Source organism: Mesocricetus auratus, unplaced genomic scaffold (assembly GCF_017639785.1).
Source record: "Mesocricetus auratus isolate SY011 unplaced genomic scaffold, BCM_Maur_2.0 Super-Scaffold_100676, whole genome shotgun sequence".
In the NCBI taxonomy this organism is placed as follows: Eukaryota; Metazoa; Chordata; class Mammalia; order Rodentia; family Cricetidae; genus Mesocricetus; species Mesocricetus auratus.
Genome location: NW_024429266.1, coordinates 148,916,848 through 148,931,001, shown reverse-complemented (window position 1 = coordinate 148,931,001; position 14,154 = coordinate 148,916,848). Strand labels below are relative to the sequence as shown.

At 42.9% G+C, this 14,154-nt stretch overlaps 1 protein-coding gene across 1 annotated transcript; it reads right to left on the bottom strand.

The window, feature by feature from the left end:
- Positions 1 to 343: 343 nt before the first annotated feature.
- Bmp10 (bone morphogenetic protein 10) lies at positions 344 to 9,484 on the bottom strand. Its single transcript, XM_005071121.4, has 2 exons — positions 9,128 to 9,484; positions 344 to 5,222 (listed from the first exon to the last, which is right to left on the bottom strand). The coding sequence occupies exons 1-2, from the start codon at positions 9,459 to 9,461 to the stop codon at positions 4,285 to 4,287; spliced, it is 1,272 nt and encodes a 423-aa protein (XP_005071178.1). The 5' UTR covers positions 9,462 to 9,484; the 3' UTR covers positions 344 to 4,284.
- Positions 9,485 to 14,154: the final 4,670 nt, after the last annotated feature.

Here is a 14,154-nt window from a genome sequence, read left to right as displayed (position 1 = left end):
TCAGTAATGAAAGGTCAATCAAATTTAACCTAAATACTTTCCAAATTAATTCTCTTTAATATAATACAATCAGGATTCAAAGAAATAGGTTCCAGTTATTAGCAAAGAGGGGCCAATCCATTTTCCTTATCTGCTGCTAGTATTCCTGGAGTTTACAAGAGTCATGTGCGATGAGAAGAAAACATAAAAACAGGAGCTCAGTGCAGTTTATTGTCCCTTCAAATTATTTTCCACTGATTAAGCAAGAAGTTTTCTTCCATCTGGGTGTACTGTGATATGGAAATATAAAAAGAGGAGGGTAGAAAAGAGGGCGAGATTGCATCTTAAAAAAAACTGCCAAAGGTTATTGTCAAAATAATTTTTCCATTTTATTTAACAGGATGACTCTAATATACACATTTGTTTAATGAACAGAGTGTAAAATATTTATTCCATCTTCCTTTTTGTCTGACTTCTGAACATGAAGTCAGTATATCTGAACATGTCAGTATATCTGAACATGAACAATGAACTTGCTTTACCAAAGAACATGGCTGTGCTTAGCTGATTCAGTGTGTCCAGGAATCAACTAATTTCCTGGATGCCCCCAAGCCTGCTGGATGAGAGCTAGCATCAATTCCCACACGGCAACTAGGCAAGTAGCTCACAAACACCAGTGCACATGTGAGATAGAAATGAACTGATTACCGCAAATGGTCATTCTCCAAGCGGTGTTTCCATGCAGATATGTTTCCCTGCGTGGAAACATCGTTTTTGGGCTGATATGGTACAAGGTTAGCTTTCCCCCTTTCACTAAATGTGTAAAGTCAAATGTCTTTGGGAACAAGAAGACACACAGGAACCCAGTGTTCCTTTTCCACCACACATGAGCTTACAGGGTTGTGGAGGGGATTAAGTGGGCAGGTTTGAAGCTCAATGACTCAAACAGGCTACACTGCAAATGAATGACAAAAAGTTTCACCTAAACACTGCTGCACCTTATGAATTTGGTAAAACTTGAGAGATAAATTCCTTCATATGAGCATACCTTTCATTGGAAGAATATAAACTATAAAAAGATGATAAAACTCTAGCAACCATTTTAAAAAAGTATTTCATCATTAAGTTTCCAGACTAAATGTTTCACACTGGGAAAGGGCAGGCTGTAGAAGGTTAGTTTGGATGAATCACTACTTTAATGCCCTTGGCTTTTTTTGGTACAATTGTGTGTTTGAGTTGGTGGTTCAGGTAGGTAATGGATATTTTTAGAAAAAAAAGGGCCCTATTTTGGGGGGTCCAATGAAATGCCACTTCCGTTTACAGATTAATAATTGTTTGCTTATGGCTGACCATGTTTCTCTCTTGTGATGAAATGGTCAGGTTGATTTAGGGGATGGCATACCATTTACTGATAAAATATATTTGGAAACGTCTGCACTTCAGTTTTAAGTCTGCTATTTACAAATCAGCAGATACAGGGAGGGGCTCACAGCTTGCCCACAAGACACAAACACACAAAGCTATGGGCAGATCCCTTAAAATAAGTTTGATGCAAAAAGCAGAGGGCAACATACACACTTTTCTATTCTAATTGAGCTAAACCCTGGGCAGGGTACACTATGGGCTGCAAGGAAAGCTATTCTTTTAAGAGGGAGTCACACACACAAAAATAAAATATTCAATATTCTACACTATATTACAAAAATAAATATAACGATCAATAAATAGTAAGAAGCCTAGAAACTTTTACATGGTCGTTCTGATGCTGGGATGCCCAAGTGCCCCTGCTAGAGTTTCCCTCAAGAGATATTAGGTTTATCAGCTTTTGCCATCGAAGCATAAGAAATAAAAATAAAGCAAGACTGGTATGGGCTGGCCATAGTGAACGATTTGTCATCATAGAAAGTTTTAATTTCCTGATAGCCTACCCATTCTGTGGCTTCAGGTTAAGGCAATGAAGTAGACAGGCTGCACGCAGCTGCTGGGAGAAGCAAGAAGAATGCTTCTATTTATGGCTTTTGTCATTTCACTTTCTGATAAGGCAGCAAAATTCATAACAATAATGAAAACAGAAACACCTGAATATCCAATATGTGACTATTCAACCTTTCTACAAGAAGACCATCATGAAAAATACAGCTCATAATTGCACTCTAGCAAATGGAGCAGCATGTAAGATATGCAGACAAGTCTCAACTGTCACCTCTCTTCAATAGCTCAGCTAAGTCTCTTGAGGAGCTGATTGGGTGAGCAGCAGTGAGCATGGTGGGATACAAGAGCTGACACCTCTCGTATCAGATGTTAATGTCAGTGGTGTTCTATGGCCAGAGAGCATGCACTTTCCCAGCTCTGGCTGTCATGTTTTCCTGGAGTTTGCAAGTCATTCGGCATCACATGACACATCTAAACTATTGAAATCACAAAGCTGAGCTTCTATCTGCCCTAGTCTGGTTCTAGAGCCATGACTAGAACCTAAGAAGAAACTATTTCTGCCAAGCTGAGATTTTATAAATGTCTATGATAGTGTCCTTGAGAAAAAAGGACCGGCAGTACCGTGGAGTATGAGTATGTGTGGTGTACCATAGAGTATGAAGGCTGTACCATTTCTTCAGGAGATGCTGGCATGGCTATTCAGTGCCAGCTGTATGTATACAGATTTATGCATGTGCTCAAACATATGATGTTACAAAGAGGCTATGTGGATGCTTCTTAGTTGAATATCCATCTCAGCCAATTCAATGTCCCTCACTGTGCTCCCACTTAGGATCAAAGAAGTTGTTCCAGGGCAACAACTTCTCTGAGAGTTGCATTTTGACCAACTAGATATCCGGAGCTGAAGTTCAAATTCAGAAAATACCTTTCCTTGAGAGAACAATCTGAATGTATAACCCAAAGAAGTTTATGGAAAGGAAGTTGATAGGTAGTTTGAAATTAATATCTATAACCAATAGGGCAGGGTTGGACAATAGTTTCAAACTGCAAGGAGAGCAGAGTGGGAAGAATGGAAATGCTACAGGGTTCCTTCCAAGACCAAGGCTGATTTCTAAGTTTAAGCTCCACATTTGAGTCACCTGCTTATGAGTCTACTAATTCATGGGTTTGAATGTATTTGCTCCAACTCTAGTCTTCTTCTATTCTGTGTTCTTCACAAAAATCATACCTGAAAGGATATAGCTAAAATCGAGTCAGGTTAAATTTCCAGAATAAGTCTAGAAATCAGATCACTAACTGATTTCACACTGAGTGAAAATGCTTTCAAGTGCCTCCTTCCAGCCCAGGTCATGGGTGATGAAGGGAGAGAAAGCAAGAGGCATGATGGACAGGAAGTTCAACAAAGGAAAGAAGGTGAGAGAAATCAGAGGTGGCCAGCAAGAGAGGGAAGTCAGAAAATGAAGACTATGTTCGGTAGAGTCCATCAAATAGCTCCCTTTCCATAGTCCTCTTAGTCTTGGATCATTTTATTTTGTTCCAAAAGATTTAGCTATTCCATTCGAATTGTGATTATTTTACCATCACACCTGAGGACAGCATCTGTGCCCCCACCACCACCTCCATAGCTCTATATGGCAGTAAAGGCTGGCACATGTGGCCTTGCTCCTGTTGACTGAGGGGGAGTCAGTCCTGACATTCCCCTACCCTCATATTACTTGATCAGGCACTGTCCTTTGGAGTACATGGCTCAGGGGCCCATTCTTTGCAAGTGCATCTCTGGGACCATTGCCTGTCAGGGCCATTTACTTCATGTATCTGACAACGCCACTCTCCTCTTGAGCCTGCAGCTTGCTCATCCAGCCTGCTGCTCTGAACCATGGCAGATACAACTGAAAAGAACTATGTTCACATTCCCAGAACATTTGGAAAATATGCTTCTCTAGGTTAAACTCCTGATATGAACTTTCTTATCCCAAATCCTATACCCTGGAGGAAGCCACTCACATGTATCAATATAGTCTACCTCTGTTGGACAAAATGATTTCCATAAGTCCATGTGCACCTGCATGGACATGCACAAATGTATTGACACTATTTCCTTTTAGAGACTGCTCTTTCCAAAATGACATAGAGGATAAGTGGTACGGGCCTGTGTTTTGTTGTTAGAGATGGTATCACTGGGAAATGAGAGTCCAAAGAAAATAAGTGGAAGGGACTGGATTGTATAGCAAAATATGAATTTTCTACAGCACACTGACCTGTCCACTTCCCTATGGTGGCAACCTCTATTATCTGTACACCTTCATTAAATAGTTTCATTAAATAAAACACAAAATATACACATTTGCAGTTATTAAATAAGCCATGGGACTCCTATCTACAGCCACATTCAGACACAGCCATTCCTTCATATTTAAACTTGTAGGTGACAACACCTTTATCTAAATAGAGAATGGAGATAGGATCCAGCTTCGTGGGCACACAGCAGGCTTTGGAAGCCTTCTGGGAATTCTTGAGGTGGACTAAAGACTGGATAATAGCATGTTTTGTGGGTGTGAGGTGCTCTGCCAGAGGGTAGTTACAGACACCACGGCATTCATAGGCTTCATACCCAGGTGGTGCGATGATCCAGGAGTCCCAACCAATCTCCTTGAAGTCAATGTAGAGTGAGGACTTCTTGCAGTAGTTTCCCTTGGCATTCCTTCTGATTCGAGCAGTAGAGTCATCAATCATGTTAGACCTCATCTGCAGCAAGGCCTCTTCATCAGGCCTGCTGGAAAAACCATCCATGTCCAGGTCCAGGTCCAGATCCTGCTCGTGAGTAATCATTTCACTCAGTTCCTCTTTGTCCTCCTTGTCATTGCTTTGGTCGTCAGAAAACACAACAAGCAAAGGGTCGTGTTTATTCTGGGCACTGATATCTATTTCCAGTTGTCCCCTTCCAGTGTCCTCAGCTTGGTTTTGTGTGCTCTGGATGTGGATCTCCAGCTGATGGGTAGATGGGCCTGACTTTTGCCACCGTCTGGTGGCATCCGTGACATCGAATGTCTCCCACTCACTGCTGATTCCATAGATCTCTGTTGACACTAAGACCAGCATGCTCCTTTCATCCTTGCCACCCTCGACATTCTCCAGTACTTCAAAGATGGTGATCTTCCGGTCCACACCATCATACATCACACGATCTCTTTGTACCAGTGTGTACAACCTGAGTTCAGCCATGATGACCTCCTCATGGTGCGGGATGGACACATTGAAGAGGAGAGGGTATTTCCGGACCCCATTAAAACTGACCGGTTGAGAAAACAGATCTAAAAAAGAAAAATATTTATGACAAATCAGACTCACTAGATATACTACAAAATAAAGCAAGGGCTTATTTGTGAAGTAAGAGGAAAGAAAACATGCCCAGCCTGAGCTACCTCGCGGGGACAGAACTGGAAAGAACCTGGGCACTGCAGAGAAGCCCTCTTTGTCCAGCCAGCCATGAGCCATGAAATGAATCATGGAGATTGCTCTGAACTAAAGACTTTGAAGCTTATGTGTGTGATGGGCAGTGTTCTCCATGTGGTTGACTGGCCACTGGTCTTCATGGAAGATCTCCACAGACCAGGATTGTGACACACACGGGCCAAACTGGGGCTGTCATATGTTGTTGGAAATAAAGTTTCACCAGAGCACAGACCCCTTCGTGTATTGCCGGATCATATCTGGCTAATTTTGCCCTGCAGAGGCGGAATTAGATATGGACTATCTGGCCTTTACGGAGGAAGTTTGCTGACCCTGTCCCTACCCACGTAACAAAGTTCAGCAAGGTCAGCAGAACCTTGCTAAACTGGTTCTGGCGCATGTGGCTGTCCCCAGTGAGTGAGAGAAGATGCACCTTGGGGGTAGATGGATTGCCTTCCTGCTATTCACTAGCAGCCAGCATGGAGTTGGACACACACAAACCACCAGAGATCTATATGAAATAGCTTGTTAAAGGTTCTTTAGTATCAGAAATATGCCTCCAAATGATTCCATATTGCTTTTCTTTTTTTTACAAGATCTGGTGTGGCCCTGGTTGGCGTGTCATTCACTGTGTAGAGCAGGCTGCCCTATAACTTGCAGAGTCTTCTAGATCTCTGCTCCCTGAGACACTTTGCTGTAATGTGTCACCATGCCAGGCCTGATAATATCTTTTTATGTGAGAATTTCACAGAGAACCAAGAGCTCCTGTGTACTCACCTCAGGCAGTTTATCTCTACAAGGACTGAGACATTTGATGTCAGAGTATGCAAGGATTGTGACACCAAGATACTAGGGACTTGCAACTGAGGGTCCTCTATTCTCCTAGGCAAACTTTCCCCAACTGTATACCCAGTTGGTGATCTCAGTGGAATCTCTGGCCCACACTATCTCAGCACTCTTCTCTAGCTGATGGCTTTATACTCACTCTCAAAAGGCTTAAAGTTTGCCCTGACAAAGTACACAGAATGCTGCAGTTGCCTAATGGATTGATCAGTTGAATGAATACTTTATCCTATTTGGTGGATAGCTTTCCCACTTGGAAAAACAAAACCAAAAGCGGTGCAGCGTTCTCTGTATTCTGTACCTCTGAGGGCCTTCTTCTGGAAAGCCCTCCTACACCACTTCTGCTTCTCCATCTTTGGCCCCCCTGGAGACCTTGGCTCCTTTGAGTCTCTCTCTGGAAGTTCATCCCAATAGGGGTCACCTGTGCACTTGCCGTCTTGGAAGACCAAAAATGGGAAGAGCAGGCTATTGCTCCTCCGTGAGAGAAGTACAGAGAGTGCTTTCTGGAAGGAGAAGCTTTGGAGGATATGTATGCTCCCTGAGGTTGGGGTCTCAGTGGACGTTTACACATGTAAACTCTTACATTATGCACATTAAATACATGCAGATTCCCTATATATCAGCTATACAACAAGGAAGATGTGCTTTTAAAAAATAAGCTAACATTCAAGAGGTTGAGACAGGAGGATTGTGATTTTGAGCCCAACCGGGGATACATAGTAAAATATTGTCTCAAAAGAAATTAATAGTTTACAGTTTTTAAAATCTAAATGTATTTCAAGACCAGCCTGGGCTACATGTGGTGAGTTCAAAGCCAGTTTAAAACAAGACAAAACACACATACACACATACACACACCCCTTAACTAAATAAAACCATACACAGTTTTTGCATACGTGATAAGAGATTCATAGAAGAGTCACATTTTGGAGCAAGAGAATGAAGTCTGACAGATTTCCCATGTCAATTGCTCTGCAAATTGTGTGACTGTCATAATGACACCCACAATGCATAGATGGACCTGATGCTAGTTCTGCATCGGAAGACGCCAAACCACCATGTATAGATCTGACTTCCTAGACAATACAGAGGATGAAGTCAGGCTGAGAATTGAAGCCACATTTTCCACCTTGCATGTGACACCCATTCAAAGATGATTTAGGTTTGGCGTCTTCTTGGTCTTTGCCTCCTAGGTCATGTCACTGAGCAAACACAAAAGGTGTACAGATGGATGACAGCAGCCAGCAGGGCAAGTCTGGTGAGGGGGATGCATACCCTCTGCTATATGAGTCTTCCTCTGACAGAAGTGCAAAGGGGTGGATGACTAGGTGTCCCCAAGACTGATCCTCCCCCATAGATCTCTCGTAGTGGTAAGCTTGCTCACATTCTCACCCTTATCACCTGATCTTCCACGTGAGAAGCAAGAAATAAAAGTGGAATAATTTATTCCCACCAAGCCTGAGCTAGACCGCATCCCCTCTGTACCTGAGCTAGAACACATACTCCCTGTGCCTGAGTTAGACCGCATTCCCCCTGTGCCTGAGCTAGACCGCATTCCCACTGTGCCTGAGCTAGACCGCATTCCCCCTCTGCCTGAGCTAGACTGCATTCCCACCTTGCCTAAGCTGAATCATGGCTCAGAGGAAGATGCTGAGACAAGCTCCTTCAGGAGGTTGCTCTTTCCCTCTTAGACTTGCCTTCAAAGGAATCTGGAATCTCTGCTTGCAGTTTCCACCAGAAATATTAGTAAATAGAAATGGTGGTGATTAGTTGAATTTTAAAAGCAAATACTATCTTGGTGTCAGAGGAATAACCATTCAGTGTTTACTCTAGCACCTAGAGTATTAAGTAATTCATTAAAAGTCATCATGGTTTGCCTAGCACTCCCTAACAACAAGCCCTCTCTTGCCTCTAACTGCTGTGATTCACTCATCTGTCACACAGTTTCTGTTTACAGTGGGAAATTTGGACTCCCATCTCTTAGTCACATCTTCCCAAGGCGGCTAGCTCTCAGCAGTCCAGAGATGTTTCAAGCCACTGCCTTCTGCTTCCAAGAGTGTCTGGCAAACCTTGACCAAACCTCATTTTCACTCACCCAGTGTCTACAAAAGCACAATTGGTAAATAAGAAAGAACCAGTTTCTCTATATCCACAGCCTCTATCATCAATATCATATTCTTTCTACAAGTACCATATGACTGTAGGGTTAGCTTGCTGACTCATTTAAAGATCTGAAGTGTAGGAATAACAATTTGAAATTTGTACATCACTTGTCATGAAGACACAGTCACAACAAGATGAACTGTTAGCTGTGTTCTGTGCACTTCCTGGGGTCTTATCATGGCTCATTAAACACAAAGAAGCATTAGAAGAATCTCATAAATACAGTACCATTCTATCAGAACACTACTTAAATGAAGTCACAATTGGAAACTTACTCAGAGTTTGATAGAAACTAACCCAGAATTTGGATGAACCACAAACCCCACATTTCTAATTTCTTTTTATTGTTTTCACCATTTTTGATCTAAGGAAAAGCTGACAAATTTTTATCAACCCCAGATAGAAATCAAGTCCTGTCTAGAAAGTAGCAGACAAGATAGAGCAACAGATCAACATTTACGTTTTTGTTTTGTTTTGTTTTGTTTTTTATATACTCAGTGTCCAGATTAAAACACTATCAAGAACCAGTTCTGATGCCAGAATGAACCATGGGCATTTTGTGGTTTTTTTCCTAAATAGACATTTTATAGCATTTTTGAATTCTAGAATGGCCAGGTGGAACAGTTGCTGTTCTGTGTCTGAACCACGCATTTCCATGAATTCGTTCTCTCCTATATCATCTCCACATAGATGTTTACTAACTGCTTCTTGAGAAAAAGCAAAGCCAACGTCTCATAGGTGAAAACACAAGCCAGCTTACCTTCATTCTTGAAGCTCCGGATGATGTTAGCAGATGGCATGGAGGTCCGGTCCGTGGCGAATTTGTTGTAGAGTTCTAGCATGTACTCTGGCGGATCCACTTTGGCTGTGTCCTGCTGGGGAATGTCGGACAGGTTCAATGTCTTGAGAAACTCGTCTTTCATACTCTGCAGCAGTGTATTGAAGTCCATACCGTCTTGCTCCGTGAAGACATCATCGAAGAAGGGCATGTCTTCTTCCAGGGGAGACTGCTCAAGGCCCATGATGGGGCTGCCAGAAACCGAGCGAGCCATCAGGCAGAAGACAGCGCTCAGCTGCAGGACCAGAGAACCCATGACTCTGCTCAGCTCCCCAGCTCAACCTAGGAAGGCTTAACTCCTCTGGGCTCTAAGTGGCAGTTTTATCTTGTGGAGTGTAAATGTCTTATGTCACTGGACACGACACAAGTATGGAAACTCTTCCTCTCTCTTCCCCTCCCCCTGCACTATTCCCCACCCCCCACCAAAAGTCAGGTTGCAGTAATTGAATAGCAAAATCCCCTATAGGGCCTAGCCTCTTCTTATCTCCCTAGTGTAAACTTGTACACCAGATTTCATTTTTATCTTGCAACCCCTCTTGCTTTTAATGAGCATTTTGTAAACACTTCCACATTCTGACACTGGTGAAGGATAAGACAATTTTCTCTTCACAAAGGCTCTGCTACTCTTTCTCTCACTTGACTTCCTTTTGCTAGGAATGTCTGGATTCTGGCCTTATGAGATTCAGTTTTGCACGTGTGTATGGCAGATATTAAAAATCAACAGAATGCGTATTGATTCAAATGATAGGGGCTTTCATGTCTAAAGATGGACTAAATATCCAAAGACTTCAAGTTAAGTAGATGTAAATGACTCAGAAACAAAATTTGAAGGGTTTGCTTCTAGAAAAAGGAAAGACTAAAAGTCACAGTCATTTTCCTACAGACTTGATCAGGCTGAAGTAAAGCCAGCGCCTGATCATAATGAGGTTTGGAGTGTAGCATTGTGAGGAGCTTTGCAAAATCATATGTGTCTCATCTAATAACTCCGTTTTCATTCCTGTCGTGTGTGTGGACTCCTGAAGTCATAGTTGGTCAGAAGTCACTGAACTGTGTGTGCAGTTGGGAAGCCCCAGGTGAAGCCCAGGCCTTCTGATTACTGTGGAATAGAAACTGACCAACTTTGTAACCAAGATTCCACTAGAACAGGAATTGGGGGTGATAGCCACTTGACTCTAGCCCAGCCTTGGGTAGGCAATGAGAAGGCAGGTAGCTAGGTGTGGATTCGGGTCCTATGCTTGTGGTACCAGATATATACATGACCAAGATCTCTGTCAAGTTCACCTCTAAGACTAAGTCCAAAACTCTATCAGCTTTGCCAATAGCATTACTAAACAGATAAAAAATGCCAAGTATTTTGGTAAGGGGGTGGCGGGGCTGGTATAATTGATTGTGTGTCCACTTTAGGAATAATAAGCCAGGCTGACCATACAGTCCACACTAATTGGTGGTAGCAGGAGTCATAGTGCTGTCACAGTGGCTCTGTAGACAGCTCCAAGGGGTGATTTCCTGCAGGGACAATTATAATGGAATCTCTTCTCCTTGCTCGGTTTGTTCCCTATGCAACTATACAGGCAGCCTTCGGTTCGTTCTGAGGACACTAAGATACCGTCTTAGCTTCTTGGTTAGGTTTTTCTACACTTTTTCTAATAGGCCAGCTATAGTATCCCCATTTACCATTCTTACTGGTTCCCTAAGCTTCTAATCACCTTTTGATTCTATCGCCTCCTTCCTCGTTCTTTCTGAGTTGTCTTAGGAAGAGTCTTATCTTCTTAGCTGCTCATTGTCCACTTGTCTGGTAGTTGATTGAAATCCAATGTTTGATCAATATTTCTGCTTTTGTAGCAAAATGGCAACTGCGGATTAGAAATAGATTGCACCTGAGCAGGCCCACAAACAAGTGTGTCCTAAAGTCGTGGCCCACTCTACCCTGGTTAGTCTTAACCTGAGGTTCCTGTATCATGTGCTGACCAGAACAAGCACCCAGTTATCTTCACACACACACAGAAGCACACACAGACACACACACTCTTACACACACTCACACAGAGCTGTGTAGATATGGGAAAATTAGATGGGAGACTTGTGCCAAACATTAATATCTATCAAAACTCAATGACATTAATAACAGCCTCACATTGAAGGAATAGATCAAAATACAGAAAGAGCCTAGGAAAAGATTCACAAATAAGAAAATTAGTTAAAAAGTAGCTGATATCATGGCTCAATGAGGAAACAACAAACATTTCATAAACGACAAGGGATCACTTACTGGAAATATCGATTGTCTATGTCATTCTTTACACAAAAATATCAAATTCAGATTGGTGGATGATTTTTATAAAAGAGAAATTTTGAATACTCTGGAGAAGTCCCTTTTGCCCTCACATCTGAGGCCACTTCAACCATAGAGGAGAGCAAAGACAGGAATGATTTTCCCAGTCGGCTTAGAAAACGAAGAAAAGAAAGGTCACCTTTAGAGAAAAAGGTGCACAAGAACTCCAAACCTCTGACAGGGAGGATGTCCCTTGGGACAGTGAGCGGGACCCTCCCTGTTGACTATGCTTGCCATCCTTCCAGAAGCGCACGCACAGCCTACGATGAGGCAACCTTCACATGTGACAGGAGGTTTCATTACCTGTAGTTTAAAAGATACTTTTGCTGTTCTTAGAGCAAACACTCATTTTTCAAGTATGCTTTTTAAGTAAAAATATGCTAAAAATGAAAATGCCCACTGATCTAGGATATCCTGGGAGTGAAATGGACAGCCCATCAGGGTGCTCTTCCCACACTAGAGGTGTTTGACAGCTGCACCGAGCGACAGCACAGAGAGCAGTGACAAGGATGCAGGGCGCTCTGCCACCATAGGAGATAAGCCAAGCCCTTTAACACCAGGGACCGCTAAGGGCTTATTCCACACTCCCAGCGGCCAGATAAGCTGCCGTTCGTGCCTTGCAGTACACCCCAGTCAGGAACGCAGCTCAGAGAAAATCTAAGAGAGGCAACTAGGCACAGGCAATCATTTTAGGGATGGAAATAAGCAAACTTCAAGTTGTTTGGCTTTTAGTTGCTTGAGGATCTGTCAAGAGCCTGTACTTCAGAAAGACTGGTGTGGAAGCATGTCATCACCACAGGCCTTACCCAGAGCCTGCCTGCCAGGTACTTTCCACTCAGTCCAAGTCCCAGTGCCTCAAAGGCAGTTTGTTTTCTCATTTTGCACAAGCACCCGAAGCCCAAATGGTTAGATGAAGTGGCTAGGTGATACAAGTTTGGAGAAAGTTGGAGTCACACTTGCCACTAATTCCTCCTGGTTCTCTGACCCACTTTCATTAGGCTGATAGCTCTTAGGGCTGTTCTGATTATACACCTGGGTTGGATACATTAGAGGACTCTCTGTGCTGTCTGCTAAGCTAATTTCCTGGAGGCTAAAGAACCCTCTGTTCGCCGGGCATTGGTGGTGTATGCCTTTAATCCCAGCACTCGGGAAGCAGAGACAGGCCTGGTCTACAAGAACGAGTTCCAGGACAGCCTCTAAAACAATACAGAGAAATCCTGTCTCAAAAAAACAAAAAAAAGAAGAAAGAAAGAAAGAAAGAAAGAAAGAAAGAAAGAAAGAAAGAAAGAAAGAAAAAGAACCCTCTGATCTTCTTGCTCCTCCTCATTCAGATTCAGTTCCAAGTGCACCCTCTCTACTTCAGAACAAGTCGGATTTGAGTCTACTCCCACACCCCTTTCTTTTCTTTCTTTCTTACAAAACATACTGACATTGTCTGTATAATTCAGTGAAAACAAATTTTGGAAGAGCAGCGTGCATCTTGACTTAGAGGAATCATCAGCAGGACCCTGTCCACAGAGCCACAAGGTCAAGACTAGCCACCCTTATTATTACAGAAAGAAAAGACTAGTGGCCTTGTAAAGAGATTCAGTCCAAGTGGATCCGCCTGTGGATGTCAGCGCCGCTGCCTGAGACTGTATCATGGTAGAGGGCATCACAAAGTAGCCTCCACTCCCCATTTCCACATCCCCTGGGCAATAATGTGATTAGAAAGCTTTAGGCTTTGAACGCTGGAAGGAAAAGGAGAGGTCCACCTGGCTAGCCTCTAGCCCCGCACAGGAAGAGGGAAGCAGTAGGAGAAATGAACGGGACCTGCCTTATCAGTTTGAATGCAGACGGAAGAGATGAGGTGGATTATAGATGAGGCTCTTCAAGTAACCTAGTTTTGATCTACCTTATATTGTATGTGTCCAGAAAATCAAAATCACGAATTTGATCATCCACAGGTACTCCCAAATTATTAGCAAATGGTCTATCATGGCTATGTTTAAGACTCATCATTAATTATTTCTGGGACTTGGAAGGGTTGGTATTGATAACAGTACCTAAGAGGAATTCTAGTGAGTGATAACAGCAGAGCTCCTTATATAGACAGCCAGGCAGTGAAACCGTGCTGAGTCACTCCATAATGTGTGTGTGGTAGGGGTCGACTCTTATTCACGAAGATTTCTGCCGTTGCCTTGATCCTTCTATCTTGCTACTCGGCAGTTGTTGGCTTAGTAAGATGAAACCTCCCAGTGCAGTGTGTAGTAGAGCCAAATGGCCAGATCTGTGATAAAAATGATTCCAAATTTTGCTCCCAATCTATTATTCCAGACATGAGAGTGACCCTTGTGTTGCGTGGTTGACATAGTTCTGAGTTGTGTCAGCTTCCACACGATAAGGTTAGAATGTCCGTCTTCTCAAATAACACAGACAACTTGAGGGCAGGAGTGTTTCCATTCATGTATCCCTGGAACCCGTTAAGGAGGCTGGCACACAGAGGATGCTGTGTGGTCAGTAAACACAGATGTTGCGATGCAATACTGTCACTTGATGATTTGCTCTTTGTTCTGTAAAGTGCCTTTGGAACCATCAACATTCCGTTCTGGCTGTTTCTCTTTAGACAGTGTTTTAG

Excerpts from the sequence above, each read along its gene's own strand:
- Bmp10 (XM_005071121.4), bottom strand. The coding sequence starts at position 9,461 with ATGGGTTCTCTGGTCCTGCAGCTGAGCGCTGTCTTCTGCCTGATGGCT. Across the intron at positions 5,223-9,127 it reads CCGGAGCTTCAAGAATGAAG|ATCTGTTTTCTCAACCGGTC; the intron begins GTAAGCTGGCTT and ends TTTCTTTTTTAG.